At 44.2% G+C, this 26,231-nt stretch overlaps 2 protein-coding genes across 2 annotated transcripts in view; one reads left to right on the top strand and one right to left on the bottom strand.

Moving 5' to 3' along the window:
• LOC117879970 overlaps window positions 1–19,159 on the bottom strand; it is a 49,583-nt gene extending 30,424 nt beyond the window's left edge. Inside the window, exons 1-4 of the mRNA XM_034775570.1 lie at window positions 19,030–19,159; window positions 7,701–7,860; window positions 4,769–4,860; window positions 3,589–3,821 (exon numbers count right to left, since the gene is read on the bottom strand). Coding sequence (XP_034631461.1) covers window positions 3,589–3,821; window positions 4,769–4,860; window positions 7,701–7,860; window positions 19,030–19,159 — 615 coding nt within the window. The remainder of the gene's footprint in view (window positions 1–3,588; window positions 3,822–4,768; window positions 4,861–7,700; window positions 7,861–19,029) is intronic.
• A 3,012-nt stretch (window positions 19,160–22,171) lies between these two features.
• The window catches only part of LOC117879969 (2-epi-5-epi-valiolone synthase-like), a 10,467-nt gene continuing 6,407 nt past the window's right edge, over window positions 22,172–26,231 (top strand). The window contains exon 1 of the mRNA XM_034775569.1: window positions 22,172–22,341. Coding sequence (XP_034631460.1) covers window positions 22,172–22,341 — 170 coding nt within the window. The remainder of the gene's footprint in view (window positions 22,342–26,231) is intronic.

Raw genomic sequence — 26,231 nt, 5'->3', positions numbered from 1 at the left:
ACTGCACATAAAGTGTTGCAGGTGAGGAGAAGTTGTCCAAATGCATTAACAAACATGCAGCTTTTCACCATAAGCAGCATGTCTATCTCAGGCCCCGCTCCAGCAAAGCACTTAAGCATGTGCTCAACTCTAAGTATATGAGTACACCCATTAACTTCAATGGGAGTACTATGCTAATCTAAATACCATACAACCTGGTAGCGTTCTGAGGCATGGATGGAATACATAGTGCTCAAAAAATATGCCAGGCAGTCCTATTCAAGATGATTTTGGCATTCATGATGCATCTTCCCAGTGTTGGTGGCATGCAGTGTTCACAGAGTTGATTTCTACCTGCAGTGCTAAACAAAACAAAGCCATGCAATAGGATGTGCAGAGCAGGTAATCTTTGACAAAGAGACTAAGAAACTTGCTACATGTATATATCTAAGTAACTAGAGGGAGAGGCTTTAGGAAGCCTGCATGGGGGGATATATGTATCCTCTGTTGCTATGCTTCATGGACATTCCATCACGGCAGTAGAGAGGGCTCTGGGGATGGAGTGAATTAGGAAAGCTGGGGAAGCATGTCCAGTAGATATGACCTATATGGATCAAATTTGCTGAATAGCTGTGGGCACAGTTCCTGTGGAGACTGTTGCAGAATACAGGCCACAGTAACACTCAAGGAGAGTTTTTGTTGCCCCTCTATGACTTGGGGGTCAGGACGATTCTGTCTCCCATAACCCCTGTGGCGCATCTGTGAAGAGAACTAATTTATTGGGGTTCTGCCATGGAAGAGCGCATTTGGGCTGAGCTTTCATCTCTTCATAAGTTTAAGACCAGAAGGGACCATTACATCATCTAGTCTGACCTCCCGCATATCAAGACATTAAATTTCACCCAGAGAATCCTATGCTGAGCCCAATGACTTGCTAAACTAAAGCATTTTAGCTCTCAGGAGACTCATCTATTGTGTGCCACCGGCAGAGGACAGGAGAGAGACTTAGGCATCAATGTCACCAGAAGGGAACTGATTAGGTGACATATGTCCTGATGATCCTATCAGGCAACCCATGCTCCATTCTCCAGAGGGAAACAGAAAACTCCCAGTGTTGTCAGCCCATATGACCCACAGGAAAATTCCTGGTGGTCAGTTAGACATGAGCACGACACACCGATCAGGCACTTAAGACAGTGGATTTTCCATACTACCTCAGAGCACCGGTTCACCACAACGATTTCTAGCTCTAAGGTTAAAAGGAAGAGGCTAACACACATGTCTCATTGAGCACCTATGTAAGGTACACAGATATCTGACCACTTCAATAGAAGAACATAACTAAAAACATCTTTTGGCTCTAAGAAATCAACTCGAGCTGCACACAGACATTTTCAGCTCTCGTTTTCACAAGTTTACCTAAAAACGTCACTGGGATTTTCACAGCTGCCCAATGGAGGTTAGAAGCACAACTCATCAATTTCAAAGGGAATTGTGCACCTAAACCCACCCCGTTCTTTATAAAATGTAATATCTTTTCCATGAAAAATATGTTACTGTCATTACTGCTGTACCTTAATGAGTTTTTTTCCCAGGTACACAAGAACATAAGAACGGCCATACTGTGGCCATCCACAATGGTCCACAATGGTCCATCCAGCCCAGTATCCTGTCTGCTGACAGTGGCCAATGCCAGGTGCTTCAGAGGGAATTAACAGACCAGGGCAATTATAATATGATCCATCTCCTGTCATCCAGTCAGAGCACTTGGTAGTCCGAGACTCAGGGATACCAGAGCATGGTGCTGCATCCCTGACCATTTTGGCTAACAGCCATTGATGGAGCTATCCCCCATGATCTGATCTAATTCTTTTTTGAACCCAGTATTGTTTTGGCCTTCACAACATCTCCTGGCAATGTTCTACAGGTTTTAGTTACTCTAACAAAATTCCCATCTCCTCAGAGAGTGATCCTACTCCTGTTGAAGCCAATGACAAATCGTCCATTGACTTCAGTGGTGCAGCGTCAAGCGCTGATACAGTAATTCTTCAATCGTTTCATAACAAAGAATCCACAGCCATGAGGCAATAAGCGCCTCCAGCCAAATACCGAACACCTTCGACTCCCACTAGCTTAAATGGGAGTTCAAGGCATTGAGCCTCTTGCAGGATTGTGCTTGGAATGTTCTTTTGGTGGTTGCTGATAAGAAGCAACAGGAAGATATAAAATCAATTGCAGCATTATGTTTCAAGGATTTAATTTTCATGTCTTCGCTCCCATTCTGGTCCCTTCTTTAATCTCTTCACAGCAGGTACCCCGCCTGCCTCTACATATTTTAATTCAGTCACAGTAAGTCAGTTGCACAGAATGAGCAGTAGAGAGCAACAGCAATTCAATTATTTTCACACTCACTGCAGGGAGCAAGGATTTTAAACACCACTCCTTGCAGGTAATCTGTATCATTTCGTGTTCAGGATGCATGCCAAAGCTCTTTGTTTCTTTCCTATCAAATGCATAAGTCACAAAAGCCAGAGGTCAAAAAGCTCCTGGCCATTCAATTTTAGAAACGAATACAATCCCGGCTAACACAGATAATGTTACAGCTGAACCCACACTTTAAACTGACGTCATTTTCAGCCTCAAATGGATTGGCATTAGTACTAGAAATGTCCCTTACTTAAGGATGCCTATCATGGGTTATCAGCAGAAATAGAACCCTCAACCTTCAGAATCAAATGTTTGGGTAGCTAACCCTTCAGATAGAGGAGTTCCTCCATTAGCAGATATCAGTGGTAGGCTTTACTCTCCCATGGGACCACCCAATGGACAAGACAAACCAAATCTAGCTACCGTGCTAGATAATGCTTTGGAAGTGGAAAACTTTTGTCCTGATTCCCTGATTGTGTCATCAGTAGAAAGATATCTAGAGAATATCACCAAAGCGAAGACCTCTACCACTTCAGCTACAGAACTTGGTCCATCTTTTATAAATTGTACCAGATGGCTAGACTCTGTGGGGTCAGTCACAGAGGGCCACGTGTATACTTTGCCCATGTGTTGCTTTGGGAATCATAGGCTCTGATCCAAAGCCCATTGAAGTTAGTGGAAAAGCTTCAATTGACTTCTATGGGTGTGATCTAAAGTCCACTGAATTTAGAGATGAATTGTTCTCCTGATTAAAAAGTTTCAACGCTTCTAGATAGGAAACAGAAACAATACCATGTGATTTAGCGGTCCAGTCACACACCAGGAATAACAAATAGCCCCAACTAAATAGTTGAAATGAACAGTTCATGAACAATCCATGCACTGAACATTTTTTTGCATATTTGCAAATGACAAAGAAATCAGGATAAATCAGCAAACAACCTGTGGACAGGAAATAGGACTAAATGTATTTACAAACAATACCACAACCAGCTCTAAAACAAATGTCCCCCTCCTTAAGATTGTAACCACTTTGGGCAGGAAATGTCTTTTTGTTCTGTGTTTGTACAGCATCTCATGTTAAACGGAATCCTGGTCCATCACTAGGGCTCCTAGATGCTACAATAATATAAATAATGAATTATTATTATTAATTAATAAACAAATAATAAGTGAGTTTACCTCCAAAGTGTCTGCTATTGGTCCCACTTTCACACTTATCTGTTTAACATGAGATGAGTAATCAGACGCTTCCTGGCTTTTCACTCCAAGATATGACTCTACTGCACATACAGTTATTTTTCCATCATCTGGCAATGCCTCCACCATATCAAGGATACTGTAACCTTTAAGCCTGCCAATTAATAAAATCCTCTTGGCTCCAATCAGATGAACAAACATCCTGAGAACTTGGCCTATTCAAAGAATAGAACAAACTGTTAAAAATAACCATATTGAAGACAATACACTGTACATTGTTCACAATGAAAATTAAATCTAACTTCTAAGTGATCATCTTTTTTTTAAATCACATCTTAAAACACTTTAGAATAGGAGTTTAACAACAGAATCTGACAGCATCTCCTCTAAAATGCTGCTAACGACAACAGAATAAAGGTACTGGTTTTAAGTGTAGAATCTTTATCATCAATGCTGGTATTGTTTAAGTGCTTGTTAAATAGTGCTTGAAATATTGCATATTTTAACATTCCCCCCAGAAGAAAATGGCTTTAAGATGTCTCCTGTATTCTTTCTGGGACCAGGTTAAAAAAAAAATCACATTACCTTGCATTTGCTCTTAGAGTCATTATCCCTAGACAGCACCATCATTTAAGAAATTTATCATCAGCGCTGTCCTTTGAACAATGTATTAGTGTAATACATTACAAGAGTGCTTCACTGCAATGATGTATCACGGAAAAGATGGCAACATTTGGGAAGAATGAGTCCAGGAATAGATTTAGTGCAATAGCTTTGCACGTGAACACAACCCCAAGTGTCGTTAGTTTGGAAAGGACCAATACTTGCCCCACTGCAAGCACACTTAAACAACCTCTGCCAACCTGCCATTTTTAATAAAAAAATTGCCCTTCACCCCATTAATCTGGTCTCTTTATTGTTTGTGAAAGAGGCAGAGCAGGTTTGAAAATGAGATTTTCAAGAAAAATGAAGAAGAATCCAACCATAGAAAAACCTCTCATTTAAATCCTTTTTGTCCCAAACACTTTCACATTGTCTGCCTACACCCATCAAACCTTCTCTCCGGATGCATGGGATATAGTGGGACGAGCATCATGGTCTTACTGGTATCTGGCATTCAAAGTTTGTAGCATGTCATTACGACTCGGACTGATGGACTTGCCTTTTAGATAGCCAGAGGCGCATTCTTTATGAGGCTTAACTTTCGTTTCAACTCCTGCCACGTTCGGTTGCCAGCCTTCAAGGGAGCCTGTTCTAAAAAGGAAACAATCAGCGGAGTGTTATTGTCTTGTACAAAATCTGCAAATCCCTCCCCTCCCCTCTCCCTCTACACACACACACATACACAATGACATGAGACAGGGCATGCCAGCAAATAATGGAATGATATGCAAGAACATTGGGGCCCGGAAGAACAACTGGTACCCTGAACGACAAGGGTCCCCAGAGGGCTCTGTAGCAGGCAAGCAGCATCACAAGAAGACTCTGCTACGGTAAGTTCCAGAGCCTCCTATTCTCCACAAGTCACAGAATTCAGTGTCAATCTAGCTCCAGGATAGCATCAGGTGGGCTGTGGTCATGATTTATATAAAACAGAACAGCTGTAAAGGAAAGGAGATCCCTCATTGAGAGCTGATGTGTGGCACCTCCCCAGCTGTTCTTGGTATATTATCTCTGTCACCTCCATGGAACACTGCTCTTCTGGGCTGGCAACTCCAAAACGGAGCTACTGCCGTCAGAAGACTCAATTCCTTGGAGATGGAACTCATTTAACCTGCGCCCTGTAACCCAGGAAGAACCCACTGGACATCAGGGAACTCCATGAAGATAATCTTGGGAGTCACCAGGCATTATTCCACAGAGCCTAACTAGCATACAGTGTTTGCCAATCAAACAGGGCTAAATAAGGGTATGTCTCCATGGCAACTAAACACCTTGGCCTGTGTCAAATGATTTGGGCTTGTGGGGCTCAGGCTACAGGCCTGTAAAACTGCTATGTAAAGATTCAGGCTTGGGCTGGCAGCCGAGTGCTGGGACCCCGGGAGTAGTGAGGCTCTACTTTGGAAAGAAGACAGCATGGGATATCAAAGGAGGCAAGAGCCACCAGGCAGGTGAGATTCCCCCATCTGAAGAGAATAGCTGCCACCGCTGTCTATCCCAGGAGGCTCGTGACGCTTCTGCAGGCCAGAATTTTACGCCACGGAAGCTATTTTTACTCTCCTCCCGCCGCCAACCTTCAGTAAAATGAGAAAGAATTCATAACCCATATCAGACACACTCAGATAATCCAAGCCTTGACGAGCTGAACATTTCCTATAACCTCTTTTCTGCCCCTCACAAATGCTTTAACAACTTTAATAAGATAATGTATAGCTATTATCATACAGCTAGCGCAAGTCAAACAACTATCAGCTATTATTTCAGCAACAGAACTAATGCTCAGCGTTCCCGTAATCCACAGACTGGAACAGTTTACACATTGTCAATTTCAGAAAGAACTGGCTTTTTCCACAGATCAGAATTTATGCTGATAGATGGGAACTATTTAGCAGACCCTACACACCCAGATAATATGCTGCAGCTCAAAGAGGAATAATGAGGGTATCAACTGGACTTCTGAATTAATGATACCTAAAATTAGTTTAATTAATTAGTTTAGTTACCAAAATAATTTAGTTAGCAGCATAATTAATATTTGTAGAGCACTTTTGAGATAAAAGCTCTACTGCATACAAAGGCAATTATTGCTGGGCTGAATTCTCAGCTCCTAATATGTTTTCTATAGAAAGTTCATCTGTGTTTACTCCTAACTAGAAGCAAATAGAGAACGGCGTTTAAAAAAAACCAATGGCTGCATTCGAGCAGGATCTCCAATGTTGCAGACTGTTAAAAACCACAGCTTGTTCTTCTTATTAGTGGTTAAATCCTGACATTCTTTCTGAGGTCTTGATCCTGCAATGAGCTCCACATGGGGGGATCCCTGTGCCTGGACAGAGCCCCAGTGAAGTCCATGTGAAGGTCAAGGCAGAATTGGGGCCTTAGCTATTAACCAATTGTTTTGCCAAGTCCTTCCTCAGACAAACTCCCTGGTTTTCCAGGAACAGAGAAGAATCAAGCCCCTTCTTTCTTGGCTCTCCTAAAACCAGTCCAAAAAACCATTGCACTGTGGGTTTTTAATGAGTTCTAAAAGAGAAGAAAACTGTTAAATGGTATGCATATGGTGAATCTACCAAAGGGAGCAGTGGATTCACCATCTCTTGAAGTCTTCAGATCAAGACTGGATGCCTTTCTGAAAGATATGCTTTAGTCAAATACAAGTCCGGGGGCTCAATATGGGTAACTGGATCACATTCTATGGCTTGTGTTATACACAAGGTCTCTTCTATTCAGGTTGTTATACCATGTTCATCACCACAGTATCTGAGTGTCTACCATTAGTGCATTAAGGAACATGACTAACATCTGTCTTGGCCTGGTCTACACTAGGGGGGGGGATCGAGCTAAGATACGCAACTTCAGCTACGAGAATAGCATAGCTGAAGTCGACGTATCTTAGATCGACATAGAATCACTTACTTCGCGTCCTCACGGCGCGGGATCGACGGCCGCCATTCCCCCATCGACTCCGCTTCCGCCTCTCGCCGTGGTGGAGTTCCGGAGTCGATGGCAGAGCGATTGGGGATAGATTTATCGCATCTACACTAAACATCCCCGATAGATCGATCACTACCCGCCGATCCGGATAATGTTTGTTTTCTCATCCTCTCCCCGGTGCAGTTTTGGTTTGGATTTTTTTATTATTATATTTTAAATATATAATATATAACAAACATATAGCAATGTGTGTGTGTTTGCACACACGTCCCCCACCCCACATAGGTACATTGCTTTGTGTTTGTGTTAGAGAAGGCCAGGTTAAAGAAACGTGCCTTGCACTTTACAGTGGAAGGAGGTGAGGTGGTTGTTCCTGCAGGAGTTTATTCCACAGTCTTGGGGCAGCCCTGAGATTATGGGTCCCTTAGCCCCTTAAAATCTACGGCTTTAGGGATCAGACCATGAGACAAATGCACAAGGTAACAAATAAATCTCATTACTTCTTTGCAGATGCCATTGCGTCCAGGTAAGGGTCCAGTCCAACAGCAACCTCCAGAGCTTTCTGTAAATAATGCTTTAGCTGTTCGGGAACACGCGAGTCACTGTGTGCTATTTCTCTAGCTTTCCTAAGGTTCTCAACGATGAGCCCCATTGGTGTTTCTGAAAGAGAAAACAAAAGAGGAAGTACTTTACAAACGGAATGTGGCAGTACCTGGTCCAGTGATTTTGTGACTGCTCGGGGTTTAATGGTTGTCCAGTGGAAAATGGGGGGGGGGAAGAGAAAGGGAGGAAGCAAAATTAAAACTTTTCTGGTTTTGAAACTGGAAACCAAATTTTGTTTTTTTGACAAAATGAAAACAAAATAAAACAATTCCATAAAACATCCAAACTAAGTAAAAACAAAAAAAATCCAGACATTTTTATTGAAAATATTCATCGAAAATACATAGAATGTTTCAACTTGCTCTTGTAGACGTCAAGACCTTCTGCTCCAAAACATGCAGGCCCCTCTCACCTGACTTGAAGGAAAATCTCCATTAACTGTAGAAACAGCCACTAAAGGGCATTTGATGTGCACATAAACCACTGGTGAGTGTGTTACAGGATCCTTTCTGTGCCTGATTTACAGGGGCAGAGTCTGTTATAGCCCCAGCAAGGAAGCCTCGGCTTTTCAGTTTATGATTCTAGCTCCAGCGGTCCTGGTTCAATCCCTGTGTTTCTGCCAAGATGGAGTTGTTGCTCTCTCTTGCGCGCGGTCGCACACACACACACACACACACACACGACATTCTGTCTGGTACAGGGCAGTGGTATGCACGCACACAGTATTACACATTCCACCAGTCAGACAAAGTTTGTCTTAAAGCACCTGGGTGTTTAAAATGAACATGCTGGCACTGGTCCATGGTTCAAACTGTTCATTAGCGATGGTCAAAATTTTTTGACAAAACAGGTTTTTTTTGGAGAGGAGAGACTGACTCTACAGCTTGGTGCTCGGGGCAATCTCGTGGGATGTGGGAGAACCAGGTTCAAGTCCCTGCTCCAAATTAGGGACTTTGGGGGGAGGACACCCAGGTCACACTCCCATAGCACATGACAGCCTTAAGCACTGGGCTGTTGGCTTCTCTGGGGTCGCCCTTTCTCTGCGTTGGATTCTGTGAAAATTTTTGAAAGGTCTTTGGTTTGTCTCACTGATGAACGGGAAAAACTTCTGAAATCTCAAACATTTTCACGGGTTGGGAAAACTGTTTGGGAAAAACGTTTCTTGCCCCGCTCTGCTGTCACTGAACTATACCGTATTCAGCTACAGGCACAGAAATCAGCACCTTCTGCTTCAAAAACACTTGAGTTAAAGCAACTGCGCTATTAAGCACTGCAGTGTTAGGACTTCTATCTGTAGCAGTAAGTCATCAGCAGGGACTGAACATGGAGGCTCTGATTTTCAAAGCACTTGAGCTAAAGAACCACTTCTGGTAGGTTAGTGACAGGAGCAGACTCTCAAACCTCTCTACATGATCAAGGAGAGTAGCTGCACTGCATTTGGGAGTGAGCCTCCCAGGCCAGGTTCCACTGACTTGTGCGGTCTCATGCGAACGCACTAAAAATACCTGTGTAGACCTTGCGGCTCAGAAGGGAGCTCGGGCTTTCAAGGAGACAAGAAACACTCCCAGATCTTTTTCATGAACCAGCCATGGGTGGCGATTCTGTAGGTGCTCCGGGGCTGGAGCACCCACAGAAAAAAAAAAGTCACAGCTGTTCAGCAGCTCGGGGAGGAGCTTGGGGGAGGGCGGAGATCAGCGAGCGGGGACCTCAGTGAGGGGTCAGAAAGAGGCAGAGTGAGGGCAGGGCCTTAGGAGAAGGGGCAGAGTGGGGGCCTTGGGATGGAGCGGAGCACCGCCAGGGAAAAGTAAAAGTCGGGGCCTATGGAACCAGCCACTATCAGATAAGACACTTGCAGCGACATTTCTTCAGGTAGAGAGAAGCAGTGACACACACACACATCACACCAGCCAGTCCTGCACAGAGCATTTCCAATAGCAGCTCACTCAAGGCTAGGGTGACCAGATGTCCCGATTTTATATGGACAGTCCCGATATTTTTCTTTTTCTTATATAGGCTCTTATTACCGCCTACCCCTGTCCTGATTTTTCACACTTGCTATCTGGTCAGCCTACTCAAGGCGCCCAGTTGCAAAGTCTTAGCAGGTGATATTCGTGCTGCCTTTTTTGCACTGATTCTCACTGACGGCTTCTAGTACCGTACAGTGAAAATCACATGACAGGGGATATGGGGTGGGGAGCATGGAACGCTCCATAACAGCAGCAGTACGATCCAGTATAACAATAGATTCACGTTAGCAGAATTCTTCCAATCTCCATTTGTCAAACCGCATGTTATGCTGTGAAAGGATCTGACGACGGCAATTTCAGGGCAGGACAAATCAAGCCATTTTAACACAAGGGGGGTGTGTGGAGCTGTTTTCTGAAGGGCAACGTTTTAGTCTCTCTGTGATAGAAAAGCTGCTAAAGAACATCACAGCAGCAAACAGGACCAAAGGGCCACAGCCTTGGCTCCCGAGGGCCTGATCAGCACCACAACCTGCAGGGAGTCCGGGATGGATGGCCACACCCACCCACACGTAGTACTCTTGGGTGGGGAGTGGTCTCCTCAACAGGGAGGTCTGCAACTACATGCCTCCACCTGCTGACTTACAAACTGTGCCTGAGCCGAGGATGAGGAGTGCAACAGCCGGCGAGCTGGTCACAGAACGACCTGGCAGCAGGATTCCATCTCCCCCGATGACTGAAGAGCGTTCATACGAACAGCTCATAGGCAAGCCCCTGCGCACCGACCTCACTCCCCAGCAGGAGCACCGGGCGGGCAGAGCAGGTTGGGGCATGGAGGCGCCATTTTTCCAGGGCCCCCCCAGTTGACCAGGGCCCCGGGCACAGGCCTCGTTGGCCCAGTTGCTAATTCTCCACTGCCGAGGGTGATCTGTTCTGTAGCTGTCACGGTAGGCAAATGTGGATAATCTGACCCCACATTAGATCTCATCCTGATCTCGAATACGTAGAAATTGGCTTAAGCCCTGAAGCATGAGGTTTAATATCCCTTGCAAAAATGTTTATCATTAATTATGATAACCAGGGCCGGCTCTAGCTTTTTTGCTGCCCCAAGCAGCAAAAAAAAGCGCCGCCCCCGAGCCCCCCCCCCCGAGCCCCGCCGGAACCCCCCCCCTGCGCGCCGAGCCCCGCGCCGCCGGAGCCCGCGCCCCCGCCCCCTGCCGAGCGCCACTGGAACCCCCCTCCAGCGCCGCACCCCCCCCGCGCCGCGCCCCGCGCAACCAGAGCCCGCTGCACCGCCGGAGCGCCCCCCCCCCCCGCAGAATGCTGCGCCACGCTCCCCCCGCCGCCCCTTACCAGGTGCCGCCCCAAGCATGTGCTTGGGTGCCTGGTGCCGGCCCTGATGATAACTCTGCATATCCACAGAAATGTCTAATCCCTTTTTGAATCTTACTAAATTCTCAGCCCCAACAACTTCTGGTGGGCATGGGTTCCCTGGTCCAATTACATGTTTGGTGACAGTCTATTTGAATTTGCCACCTTTTAATTTAATGGAATTAAATTATGTTCTTGTATTGCAAGGGAAGGAGAAAAGACGTTCTGATCTATCTTTTGCAGAGCATTTCTTATTCACTCTGAACAGGCAAAGGTTTTATTGACAATGCAGGAAAAGAAAAGGGTTTGCCTCCAGTCTATGATTTTAGTTTGAGTAACAGACGCAGATTCAGTTAATTCTCCAGAACATTTGCCTGCCAATCAAGAGAGATTTTGTAACTCAACCCCACCTTTATTATAACACCAACCTCAGGTGCCAGGAATTGTGAAATGGAGAGAGATGGTGAGAGCTACGTGCCAACATCAAGTCCATAAACGTTACACAATCCCCCCAGGAAGTGCTACACTTATTAATGTTACCTGGGCCCTACAGCAGAGGTCAGAATTGCTTTAGTTTATGCAAGCCCCAGACAAGTCCAATCAGGACACAATTCATTGCTAGCTCCCTATCAAAGGCTACATATAATTTTAAAAGTTCAGAGTAGTATTTCTACTCTGCATAATCTAGGTAAAGTGATAAGAAAACATTGAAGCAGCCACTCCTCTCCTTTGTTGCTTTGGGGAAGGACCTGTCATTTTTTGATTGCTTGATTGTATAACACCAAGCACAAAGAGACTCCAAACTGGTTGAGGCTTCTAGGCACTATCACAACACAAATAATAATAACTCCCTCCTTTTCAGTGTTCACCACACATATTTGACTCTATTTTCTTTTTTCTTCCCTAAGTTTCTCTTGAAGACAGCAGATCCCCCCACAATCTCCTTTTGACACCTGTCTTCCTTCTCTTCACCCCATTCCCCTCTTTCTACCTTTCTGCACCCTCCCCAGCCAATCTAGCAACATAACTTCAATGTGCGTGTGTGTGTGGGAGGGAGAAACTGACTCGCCAGAAGTTGGAGAACACTCCCAGATCCAAAGCCGAAAAGAAGCCCCATCACAAGGCAGGCAGAAGCTACTTGGAGCTGCTGGCAGCTGCCCACTGAGTGGCAGCACCTTACAGAAGAAAACAATCCAGCAGTTCTTAAAACAGAACCACCGCTGTTCAGCATCAACCAGCATGCCCCAGTTGCAAGTTGAGAACCCCGTCTTTTTTTTTTTCCCATAGAAAGGAAGCTGAATCAGAGGGAGGTTATAACTTCTGGATAGAGCCGAGCTAATTTGGGACAGACTTAGGCAATTTTGGATTCAGATAAACATTTAGGAAACTCAAAAGTCAAAAAAAAAAAGAGAGCAAAGCACGAGGGACTCTCTGTATACCTTGTGTCATAGACCTAGAGCCGCATTCTTTGCCAGTATAATAAGGTGTAATTCCATTGACTCCATCGGAGCTGTGCCAATTTGTGCCAACGGAGAATTTGGATACATTCAGAATTCAAATAGACCTGAAGTTTGGGCAGATGATGAAAGGGTGGAAAGATAAAAGGTGAAAGACCCAAGTCAACCTTCTTCTCCTACACTCACCTCCAGTGCAGAGTCAATGACTATACATATAAAATGAGGGGATCTAAATTACCCGTTACCACTCAAGAGAGAGATCTTGGCGTCATTGCGGATAGTTCTCTGAAAACATCCACTCAATGTGCAGCGGCAGTCAAAAAAGCGAACAGAATGCTGGGAATCATTAAGAAAGGGATAGATAATAAGATATCATATTGCCTTTATATAAATCTGTGGTACGCCCACATCTTGAATATGCGTACAACTGTGGTCACCCCATCTCAAAAAAGATATATTGGACTTAGAAAAGGTTCAGAAAAGGGCAACTACAATGATTAGGGGTACGGAATGGCTGCCATATGAGGAGAGATTAATAAGACTGGGACTTTTCAGCTTGGAAAAGAGACGACTAAGGGGGGATATGATAGAGGTCTATAAAATCATGAGTGGTGTGAAGAAAGTAAATAAGGAAGCGTTATTTACTCCTTCTCGTAAGAACTAGGGGCCACCAAATACAATTAATAGACAGCAGGTTTAAAACAAACAAAAGGGAGTATTTTTTCACACAATGCACAATCAACCTGTGGAACTCCTTGCCAGAGGAGGTTGTAAAGGTCAAGACTATAACAGGGTTCAAAAAAGAACTAGAAAAATTCACAAAGGATAGATCCATCAACGGCTATTAGCCAGAATAGGCAGGGATGGTGTGCCTAGCCTCTGTTTGCCAGAAGTTGGAAATGGGCAACAGGGGATGGATCACTTGATGATTAACTGTTCTGTTCATTCCCTCTGGGACACCTGGCATTGGCCACTGTCGGAAGACAGGATCCTGGGCTAGATGGACCTTTGGTCTGACCCAGTATGGCTGTTCTTATGTACTTACAAGTGAAGGCTTGATCCAGCAAAAACACAAGAATGTGGGTAAGATTAAATCTTTGCAAGATCAGACCTGTATAGCATCCACTGGGAGGCTTGAGTTATAGGCTCAGATGGACCCTGTCTATTATATGAAATAAAACAGGAATCCAAGGGTATTATCTAACTCCTGGTGAATCAGTTTTATTGTTACACAATGAAGCTGGATTGAAGGGGAAGGAGGGTGAAGTAGAAAGAGGTGAAGAGTTTGCAGGCTGGGCAAGTAAACAGAGGTGGGGGGGGTTCTGGGAAGTGCTAAGTGTAGCGATTCGGGGGGAGATCTTGTCTTCAAGAGAAATGGGAAAATATTGTCAAATAAATGCCTATTAGTGATAATCTGGCATAACAGGCATCAGAACTTGCCTTAAGATAGTTATGTTCTTAAATGTTTGCAAGGTGAGGATCTACAGCTGGGGAAAGGAAGGAGAAAGAGGAGTGGATGGGGGATCCTGAAAAGAGAAAAGCAACTTAATTAATTACACACAATCACTTAGGGAATCATTATTATTTGTGAGTAATTATGTTCAATAACTTTTTTATTTCATGTGCATCATTTAAATTCAGGAATTTTACCACAATACTCTTTTTTAAAGGGCAGTGCCTTGTTTAATACATGATTTATAGAGACCACCATCATCATTTGTGTATGCTGGCATGCACCATGTGCTACATACTTCCCAGACAAAGAAGGGTTCCTGAAGGAGCTCAGAGTCTCAGAACAGACGGATGATAGGGGAAATGGGACAGACAAATAGGGATTTAGTAGTCCGCATGGCAGAAGTGGGAGCTGATATGTGCGATGGGTGCGGACCGTAAGGATGAACTCAGAGAGGTTGTATCGTACATAGGGACCCATGCTGAAGAAGGCAAAGAGATGATTGTGCACCAAGCTAACAGATGCCAGCGGTAGTTTGGATTTTGCAAAGACAAAGCCAGGGATGACTGGCCACAGGGCCCATTTTTTCTGAACCCCGGAGGTATGAGGGGAGCAGAGATTGGATACTGCGGTGGCTGGTTTGCATGTATGATTCCAATTCTGGGGCCATCTCTATTTCACATGTCCCACACTCTTATTCCTTCCTTATAGTAACTAGGGTCATTTTATAACCACAATCGGGGCCAGATTTTCCAAACAGCTCCAAACAAGCCCTTCCCTCCTCCCCTCCATTTAGTCACCAAAGTAAGGTCTGGATTGGCAGAATGGCTCTGCACGTTTGGGGCTAAATCCATTTGAAAATCTGGCCCTAAGTGTTACAATGGGACAAGCTGAGCACTTGACAATCTAACTCAATCAGACACTTCGGGATGGTTTTGGCAGTCAGCCTCAGCGATGCATCTCAGGCATTGGCAACATCTCCCTGCAACATTCACCAGGTCTGATTTGATAACTGTACACCCACTGAGACACTTTCCCAAGTATCTGTGTTCATATAAATCACAAGAGCAAAACTCAAGCGGTTTCTTTTCATCAGCCAAAGTCTAAGAATAGAATCATAGACATAAAGGAGAAGCTGGATTCTACTGAGAATTTCTGGGCCAAATTTTGCAGTTGGAACCCATATATATTAAAAGTCCACAGAACCAAAAGGGACCATGTGGTCTTCAAATGGCTGATCCTGTGCTTTCAGCAGAATTCAACAGCCAGAGGAAATGAGAGATTGCTTGACAAAGGATCTGATCCAAACCTCTTTGAAAGCAATGAAAAGACTCGCATCGACTTCAGTGAACTTTGGATCAGACAATGTTACATTCTCAGTCCCTGTGTACTTCAGGTGGGTCAAAACTCTGAGGACCCTTGCACTGAAACATTTCCAGACATGAGGTATTTAGTATGAGGCAACAGGTGACTGAGGAAAGCAAGAGAAAACAAGTTGACAATAGCTTCTCTTTTACCTGTTACCTTCTTTGCAGTGTTACTGAAGAGCTGAGAACTCTTAGGTACTCATCTGCCTATGATAGGTATGTCCTGAAGTCAGGATAGCTAGGCTAGTAATATAAAGAAAATCATTTTCATAGATGAAAATGGAATGTCATATATAATGTTTTATGTTGAGAACCTGATGCACAGTCCTGAGAAATCAATGGGAGTTTATTGACCTCAGTGGACTTTGAATCAAGCCAGGATGGGTAAAAACAAATGATTTTTTAAAAAATTGAATTTTCATTTTAATCAGATTTTATTTAAATATATTTTTTTTAAATAAACCTATTTGAAAATAATGTCAACCAATATTAAGGCTTAGATTTACTATAATAATCTACTAAAATCTTTTAAATTTATATAAAATAATAATGTTCGATCAGTAGGTTTGCTGCCAAAGCTTTAAAGAAATTCAAACTACTGAACTGGTAAGAGTAACTGACTTGGCACCTGGAACCAGAGCTTGTTGAAGTGCTATACCAGCTTCTGACAGAAGTAGCCTTTTCTGCAGGTGCAGACAGAATATTTCCTTTGTTTCAGTTTATTCAACCACTTCAGTTCCATGACTAATTAATTCAAAGTTGAGAAACCGATAAGGAGTTGAAAAAACAGGAAAGCTCATTTTGCTCTTCTGATCTATGAATAAAAAGTAGGTGTGAAAGGATGAGATCTCCTAGTTCTAAAACCTCAAAAGAGCTGCTGACCAGAAATAATCAGTTCAATTTATAACTATTGTTCATACTTCCTTGGTTTAATATGGTTTAATAAATCAGTTTTAAACACAAACAGGTTTTAATAAAGTTATTTCCACTTTCCTTATGTGTCCCTAACTAATAATTAAATAAGAAATGCACCATTTACCATTTTCTAACATAAAAAAAGGTAAAATTTAAAAACCTTAATAAGGTATGTTGCTTTAATAAGGTATGTTGCTTCAATAAATGTGTATCGATATAGTGTATACTCCTGGTTTGTAAAAAGAAAACTTGGAAACTATATATTACAACACCCAAACTCAAGTGGTATAATTATGCAGTGAACGTTAATGATTCAAATAAATAAAATAAAACATTTTGAAATATATCCTAGCTCAAGGCAATAAAGAAGAGGATTTGCTATTTGAAGAAAACAACTAGCTAAGAAAGACGTGTTTCCATAATACTGGAGAATGCCCCTAAAAAAATAAGGGGGGTGGACATCGTCAGCTGGTGTCAATAGTCAGATACCGACAGTGATTTCAATAAAGCTATAACAATTTATACCAGCAAAGCTTCTGCCTGAAAGCACGTGTGCTTTTGAGAATAAAGATGATCCAGACTAGGAAACTAAGACAGTTTATACCAAGTGCTATATGAAGTGGAGAGAATCCACTGCTCTTTTAACTAGGTTGTCAATAGTATTCTCCTAAATCTTTGCTAGCACTTCCTTGTATGGCAAGGTCAGCTGGAGGATATGATTTACCGTCTGCCAAACATGTGACTTTTATTTCCCTATGAGGGAAAAAATGGATTGTGTCCATGTTTTAATTGAATCTAGAATGACTCACAGAGGGGGAACCCCAAAGAGACCGGCTGAGGACAGTTTGCATTGCTAAGAGTTCTGGGATATTCCCAGAACAACAGGAAACCCACAGATTCAACTGGCATCCTAGTTCTTCCTGCTCTGCTTGCCACTCCAGACAAAAGACAACCACCTGTCCCCAATAAATCATTCATGTGCATTCCCAGCACCAATGCCTTCCCTCCCCAAATGGAAAAGGGGGAACCGATTGCTCTTGCCTGGAACCCCAAACTCTGCAAAAGGGGCAGCCCGATTGAATGCAGCAGCAGGAGGAGAGGTTTACCTGTGGGGCGGTGCATGACGCTCCTGTTCGGCCAGATTCTGGGGGATGCTGCTGTCTCTGTAGCTGTGCAGTGATCTGCTTGGCAGTGTGCATCCGTCTCCACGTGAGGGGCAGGGCTGAGATGGGGAGCACGTGGGCAGAGGCAGGCGAGCCTGTGGTTGTTGCTGGTTATGGAATGCTTGCCCCTGGCTTGGGCTGGGTTTCTTAGCCCCAGCTGCACCAGGCAGTGCCCGGGCTACTCCCTCCCCCAGGCATTTCCGATAGATGCACTAGGGCTGGGGAGAGCGAACCACCTCACACAGAAGGCAGGGGAGTTTTGGCATCTATTTGTTTTATGTAAGTTGTTTGCTGGCCACAGGGCCCCATGTCTGGGGTTTGGGAAGTTCTGGGGCTAGGGGAGAAAAATCGGCAGTTACACAACCTTAGGGCTGCACAGTACAAAAGACTAGAGGTACGCCCCAACCAAATGCCCAGAGGTGAGTTGTGAGGGGGCACGCGTCTCCCCAAATTTCTGCCAGGGTTTTGTGCCCTGCCGAATCCTGTTGCATACCACCAGACTCTTTAAATTGTGACACCCCCCCCCACCCTTCCCCCGCCACTATCAACAGTTACGTGTCGCCTCTGCAGAGCCCCAAAGTCGGGAGGAATTTGAAAGCCCCATAGCCCGTGCTACATTTCCTAAGGGGTCTCTAGCTTTACAAGAGCAGGGCGTCAGGGTGCCTATAGTTCCGAAGACATCTCTGACGCAGTGCCTGCTGAAACACCACTGCCTGATGCTGGCGATATTGCCATGTATCGGCCTGTGCGGGATCACCCTAGTTTGGAGAAAGGGCATTGAGGAGCTGGCAGGCGAGCTCTGACGGGCTAGTGGGATCTTCAGACTTTCCAAACCCGGGTCAGAGCTAGACCTTAGAAGCTACATTGGTCGGGTTAGCCATGTCAGCCCTCTCTTTGAATCCCGACGCCCCCCTTCTCCAGCACATCAAACATAAGCTGCTGCTCTTTCCTTTCAAGGGCCTGCACAGTCAATCCTGGCCAGACCTGTCATCTTTCGTTTGTTATCAGGCCGTCGCTGCTCACCTCCAGTCCCCGAGGATCCCATTGCCCACCTGTTAAATTTCCAAACAGGCACCTTCAAGCCTTCTCCCATTCCTCTCTACGCCCTTGGGTGGGGCTCCCTGTAAAGATCCACACATCCACCTTCAAATCCCTCCTGAGAACTTTCCTTTGCCCAGATGTCTGCAAAAGAATGGACAAAACATAGGCCGCTGGTGTGTTGAGAACAGTCTATCATGCTAACCAGTACTGTCGCACTGTTTACTTGTACTCCCCTGTCTGTCTGCATCCATCTGTCACCTTTTGTCTTATTCTTAGATGGTAAGCGCCTTGGGGCTGTGGCAGCTTTTTTGTTCTGTTTGTTCAGCACCTAGCACCACAGGGTCCTGGTCCAAGACAGGCACTCCTAGGTGCTACAGTCGTACAAATTATCCCTTCCCAGATGGGGAAATTGAGGTGCAGTGCAGTTTAAGTGATTGGCGCAAGGCTACCCAGTGAGTCAGTGTCAGAGTTGAATTTAGAACCAACATCTCTAACCATTAGAATCTACTGATAGCCATGTAACATCCACTGCCCCTAAAGGCTTCCATTCTGCTGGTCCAGGCTGGTACGGTAGGTAATGTACCAGGTCAAGCAATGCAAGGTCCTGGTGGTAGATGGTGGTCATAACTAGCCCGACATTTGAGACTAGCTTGCCAACATTTGAAGTGAAACAGCAGATATATCACGTCTCCCAGAAAAAAGCTGAAAAAAATATAAATGGGAAATAATAAAATGTGCAGAACAAAATCATAAAAGGAAAAGCAAATAAAATATCTCTGACTTCAATCTCTTACTGCTATTAATCAAAACAGACAAAACTAAATAGATCAACCCCCTTAGATACCTAAGATTATCCCCATATGTCACTTAGTAAACTAGGAGCCAAATTAGATCTTATAGCCCCTATAGAAACTGATGCAGCCTGTATATGGATTGGGAGTTAATAGTTTTAGGCAAGTTTTTAGTATTGTTAGGACCAGAGCTGATGCTCTAACCATTCCACAAATCATCTCTCCACGGGTTTGCTGGGTGACCTTGGACATGTCTTTGCTCCTCATCCTTCAGTTTTGCCATCTGTAAAATAGGGATAAATCTATTAACTTCCTTTGTAAAGCACTTTGAGATCTACTGATCAAAAATTGTTATGAGAGCCAGGTCTTCTTGTTATTAATAATAATTAATAATGCTCTCCTTGAGGTCAAACTTACTTAAAAGATTTTATCCTAGGAAAATTCGGATTCTATTTTAATAGCCTTTTCCAGGCTAAGTTTGCTGGTCTAAATTTCAGAAGTGGTTTTCAATTTCATTTAGCCCTTCACTGAGCTGTAAATATTCTTAGAGATGGTAAATAATTCTTGTTTTATGGCTACTTGAAAACTAGTATTCTTATAGTCTGTGGTTTTAGGCATGTTTTTAATTTTCTTCATCTTTGTTTTTCAAGTTGCTATGCAACTCCCCTATCTTATACAGTAGCATTATTTTTCCCCTCCAAAATAAAATCTCTCAGTAACACAGACAGTGTGTTCTGTGTTGCTAATTATTTGTCATTTCCCCATTGATTTTGTTCATTTCCTTAAGCGGTTTAACCCCTGGTCAGTCTACTTTTACTTTGTCTAGGCTGTTCTAATGTTGTTTGTGTCCATGCTATCTAAATGATTTTGTTTCTACCTGGAATTTGACTTGAAACTTGGCTTTAGTTTAAAAGAGCTGGTTGAGGAGCTCGCTGGATCATTAATGTTGAATTTCAAAAAGTCTTGGAGCACTGGGGAAGTTCCAGAAGATTGGAAGAAAGCAAATGTTGTGCCAATTTGTAAAAAGGGTAAATAAGACAACCAGGGTAATTATAGGCCCGTCAGCCTGATGTTGGTCCTGAGCAAGATAATGGAGCAGCTGAAATGGAATTTGATTAATAAAGAATTAAAGGAGGGTAATGTAATTAATGCAAATCAACATGGGTTTATGGAAAGTAGATCTTGTCAAACTAACCCGATTTTTTTTTTTTTTATTAGTTTACAAGTTTGGTTGAAAAAGTTAATAGCACTGACATAGTATCAGAGGGGTAGCCGTGTTAGTCTGAATCTGTAAAAAGCAACAGAGGGTCCAGTTTTTAATCCTTTAAAGTATGCCATGTTAATTTTACATTATTCCAGTTTTTTAATCAAAATGTCATGCTGTACCAAGTCAAATACCTTACAGGAAGTGTAAGTATATTATGTCAGTACTAAGCAACAGAGGGTCCTGTGGCACCTTTAAGGGTACGTCTTCACTTACCGGAGGGTCCGGCGGCAGGCAATCGATGGTCTGGGATCGATTGACGCGATAAATCGATCCCGGATCGATCCCGGAAGTGCTCGCCGTCGACGCCGGTACTCCAGCTCAGCGAGAGGAGTACGCGGCATCGACGGGGGAGCCTCCCTGCCGCATCAGGACCCGCGGTAAGTTCGGACTAAGGTACTTCGAATTCAGCTACGTTATTAACGTAGCTGAATTTGCGTACCTTAGTGCGAAGTGGGGACTTAGTGGGGACCAGGCCTAAGACTAACAGAAGTATTGGGAGCAAAAGCTTTCGTGGGTAAGAACCTCACTTCTTCAGATGCAAGTAATGGAAATTTCCAGAGGCAGGTAGAAATCAGTATGGAGATAATGAGGTTAGTTCAATCAGGGAGGGTGAGGTGCTCTGCTAGCAGTTGAGGTGTGAACACCAAGGGAGGAGAAACTGCTTCTGTAGTTGGATAGCCATTCACAGTCTTTGTTTAATCCTGATCTGTTGTTTTACCTTTGTCTTGGAACTGATGCGACCACTGCTGGAATATTGTGCAAAGTTCTGGTGTCTACAATTCAAGAAGGGTGTTGACAAACTGAAAAAGGTTCAGAGAAGAGGCAAGAGAATAATCAGAGGAATAGAAAATATGCCTTATAATGATAGACTCGAGGAGCTCAATCCATTTAGCAAACAAAGAGAGTGTTAAGGGGTGACTTGATTACTGTCTAGAAGTACTACAGGGGGGAACAAATATTTAATAATGGGCTCTCCAATGGCTGGAAGCTGAAGCTAGACAAATTAAGACTGGAAATAAGGTGTACATTTTTAGCAGTGAGAGTAATTAATTGGAACAATTTATCAAGGGTAGTGGTGGATTCTCCATCATGGACAATTTTTAAATCTCCCCACCACTGCTGCTTCTATTCCCTCTTTGCCTCTTGCACACAGAGTGGGGCTAGCAGTTAGATAAATCAAAGGTCCTGCCCAACAAAGGAATTATTGAAACGACATTGATGTTTCACATAAATTATTTGTCTTTCATAACACCCATTTCACTGCAGGGCATCATGTGAGAAGCTAATTTATGGATTTGTATTCTATTTCCTAAGCGTTATAAAACTAACCAATTATACAATGCTAGCTTGGGTCCTACATGTGTCTCTGGGTGAGTTGTACACCTCTGACTCGTGTCCTCAGATTAGATAATACTAGTTTTATAATTTCCTCCACCCACCCACACACACAGTACCAACAGGTGAGGAGTAGACAGGACCTCCTCTTCCAAAATATGGTCAAACTGGAGCCTTTAAAAGTGGCTGGAAGGCACTCACTTAGGTGAGATCTCTCAAGATAGAGATTTCATCTGCTGGAAAGATGCCGGTGTCTGAAGAGATCTTAGCCAAAAAGGCCACAACAATCATGCCTGAGAATCCCAGACAGACTGATTTTCAGCTGGTGCGGGTCAAGAGCACTTGGTGTCGCATCAAAAAGGGGGATGTCATATGCAACTCCGAGGATAAGATAACCATCTCACAGGCTAAAATGTAAGTATAAAAGCTTGCGCTAGGAGTACTTGCTAAAATCTGAGGACGAGCTAGCCATCAATCTGGCTTGGGTTAGTCATGTTATATTATCTTTCAGATGGGGGAAATTTAGAGATATGTTGGGCTTGTACAACTGAAAAATGTTATCTAATGTCGCTGTGTTGAATGTGACCGAAACCCACTAAAAAGCAGACATTCCAAGTAAAGGCTCAAACGTATTTCTCAACCCATCTTTTTGTGTGCCAGTACTGCCACACAAATCATGTGTTCGCCATACACCTTGGCATAAATGGAGTGAGTTGAAAGAGAGATCATTATCCCCCACACTGATTTTTTCACACTTTTGTGTATTTATCAAATAAAGCTTGGAAGCTTTCTTAAAATGTTTGAGGAGTATTTAGAGGAACGTGGGGATTTTTGCAACTGGATTCATTCAGTGCATATTCAAAATTATTGTATATAAAGAGGGTGTGTAACAGACCTTTACAGATTCGGGTAATGAAATACATAGCTTGGAAAAACAAATACAAAGATACTAAAAATCACTGACATGATCAAAAAGCAGAATGCAGCTGTCATAAACTTTAGGGGAAGTTCTCTACCTGTGGCAAGGTCAGAAAAGGGTCACAGATGGGTGAATGTTTTCCCTTAAGGCCAAACACAGCTCTCTGCAGGAAGGTCTCCCTCCTTAATTAACCTTGGATTGCAGGAGGATCCCCTTTCAATAGAATACAGAGACTCCTTTTGCTATTAAATATTAATGAAATACTCACAAATGTGGGGCTTTGTTTGTTTTTTGCACATCAGAAGTTTTCCAATATTTGCAGTGTCTTTATTCTATTATCACTGGGTCTGATCCTTATCAAATTCATTGAGAGGAGTTTTGCCGTTGGCTTCAGCAGGAACAGGTAAATAAGGTGCCACTTCTGCAGCAGATACTGTGTAGACAGATCTGGATTGAATTCAGTAGGGTTCTATCCAGGCACAGAGATCTGCTTGTGCAGAGCTCATTTCAGGATAGGGTCCTTAGTCAATAACACAATTCACTGATTTAGGGCCCAGTCTGCAAAAAAATTGCTCATGTAAAATATCCATTAGCAAATGGCAGGTTTGGGCTCTACTTCATAGGCATTCTCAAATTCAGACCAGGCTGTATCCTCATCTGCCCATCTGCTATGTGGCCAAAGTTACCTCTGACATCTAAAACAGATTCCTGTACTGTAACTGACATTCAGAACCACACCCTCTCTTTAGTGGCCAAAAGTTTCAAAAATAAATGCACACAGTAATAATCTTCTCTGAAAATTATTTATTTGATTGAGCTTATTTTATAGTCATATAATTTTTTTACTGTATTAGCTTAAACAGACAGAATAATAGCCTCTGAAAAGCATAAAAATTCATGAGTACCATTTCCAAAAGTCCCTAAGTCACTTAGAGCCAGATTTTTACTGGCATTTACGTCCCTAAAGAGGCAGATAGGTGCCTAGTAGGAAAAGCAAGTAGGTACCTAACATCCATTGATTTCAGTGGAAGTTAGGCAGATCGCCAAAGGTATTTAGGCACCTACCTCCCATTGACTGCAGTGGGAGGCAGGTGAGTAAATACATATGATGATCTGGGTTTAGGTGGTTTTGGGTACATCTACACAGCAAAAAAAAAAACCCTGCAGGCGCGAGTCTCAGAGCTCAGGTCAGTTGATTGAGGCTTGCGGGGCTCAGAGACCTACCCCCCCTCACCTCCCCACACACACAGGTTTTAGAGCCTGGGCTCCAGCCTTAGCCCCACCATTTACACTGCTATTTTTAGCCCCCTAGCATGAGACCAAGTCAGTTGACCTGGGCTCTGAGACTCGCTGCCGTGGGTTTTTTTTGCTGTGTAGACGTACCCTTTTGAAAAGCCCACCGGGCAGCTGTTTGCTTCCATAGGCCTCTGAATAATACAAGTGACTGATTTTTCTCTTCGGGCGCCAAATCAAAAAACCTGGGAGGAAAAATGTGGTTAGTTTCAAACCAAACCTGGGGTTGTTGCGTTTTTTGTTTTTTTTTTGGTTTTCTTGCTGAAATGACAAGATGGGGGGGACAGGGGGGAAGAAACTGTTTCTGATAAACAACAACACCTGAAATGAAACTAAATATAAAAACCTAAAAAAGAGTTTTTTTCAGAGTTTCATTTCCAGGGTTTTTTCCAACCCAAAATGAAATGTTTAAAAAAATGCATCCAACCAAGTTTCTAAACCCAATGTCACTCAAATCATTTCATTTTGAAACGGTCAAAACTATTCTGACTTATTTGAAAATGAAAATGTCCTTTTTCTACCTGAGACTGGTCACTGGCTTTGACCTGAATTCAATTTTTCCAACCCTAAAGGCTTGATTAAGCCAAAAAAGCTTTGACCTCTGTCCTGAAAAATCACCAAGTATAGGCTATGGCAGACTGACCTCTACTGGGAAAGCTCTGCTATTTCATCCCAGAAAGGCAAGTTCTATCTCAAAAGGGAAAACAAGAAACTCCACAGTAGATCTAAACTACTATTACAGAATACAGGACTGGGATTAGGGCCAGAATATAGACCTGAGTTGCAAAAGTAAGAACGCTATTTCAGCTGCAGAATTGCTTAAAGGACTTGGCTGGCTTAAAGACAGAGTGTTCAATTTTGGAGTTATCACAAGCTCTGAGAAAGCACAGCGCAACTATGTGTTGCCTCTAAGAGGATCCCTTTGCAAACATTAGAAGTAAGGCCCGGTGAAGATCATGATTTCACGGACTCCATTGAAATCATGAAATTAGCCCAATATCATGATTCTTCCAACAGTGGGGAGGCGGAAGTGGGCACGCTTACCTCTGCATCCCCATTGTTGGAAAAATCATGGTATTGAGCTAATTCAGCTGCTTGCAGCCAGGGGGCAGGCGTGGGGGAAGGGGTGTGATGTGTCTCACCATGTGGCACTGGCCATCTGGTTCAGCTCCAGGCCGGGCCACTATGCTGCTTCTGGTCTGGTGGGCTAGTGGGGAGAAGGGGGCAGGGCTGACAACGAATGGCATTTAGGAGCCTGGGCCTGCCCCACGGCAGCCCCAGGGAAGACAGCAGGAGCAGAGACCAGGATCCACTGCTTGGAGCACAAGCAGGAGTGAGAGGGGTGGGGGTGGGGTGGAGGAGCCCCTGTTCCAGTTGGGGGATGGATTCCAGTCTCACCCCAATCTCCCCACCAAGGCAGGGCCCCTTCCCACACCTGCTCATGCTCTAAGTGGCAGGTCCTGGTCTCAGTTCCTTCAGTATCTCCCGTGACCTATTGGGGGCAACTATATGGTGGGCTTAGGGTGACCAGGTGTACGGTTTTCAACCGGAACACCCGGTCGAAAAGGGACCCTAGCAGCTCCGGTCAGCATCACCAGCTGTGGTCTTGCCCCCCTTATCCCTGTCTGGGTCCCCCACTCCTGGAGACACAGCCTTGCTCCCAGGCTCCGGGGAGGGGGTGGACAGGGGGGAGAGGGCTGGCTTTCACACACCCACTACTAAAAATGTTCCGGCGCCACTGGGTGCCAGAAGAGGCAGGCAGTCTGCCTTAATGCCCCAGCTGAGCCACTGACCAGGAGCCACCCGAGGTAAGCCCATGCCCCAACCCCCTGTTCCAGCCCTGAACCCCTCCACAGCCAGAGCCCCCTCCTGCACCCCAAACCCCTCATCCCCAGCCCAGATCCTTCACACCCCTGCACCCCAACCCCTGCCCCAGCCCAGAGCCCCCTCCCACACCCTGAACCCCTCATCCCCAGCCCCACCCCAGAGCCAGCATCCCCAGCCCAGAGCACTCACCCCTCCCGCACCCCAACCCCCTGCCTCAACCCATAGCCCCCACCCCCCAGCCTGGAGCCACCTCCTGCATCCCATA

The sequence above is a fragment of the Trachemys scripta genome, chromosome 7, assembly GCF_013100865.1.
Source record: "Trachemys scripta elegans isolate TJP31775 chromosome 7, CAS_Tse_1.0, whole genome shotgun sequence".
NCBI classification, from domain to species: Eukaryota; Metazoa; Chordata; order Testudines; family Emydidae; genus Trachemys; species Trachemys scripta.
The sequence above is the reverse complement of the archived record's forward strand: the minus strand, read 5'-3'. Positions and strand labels throughout refer to the sequence as shown.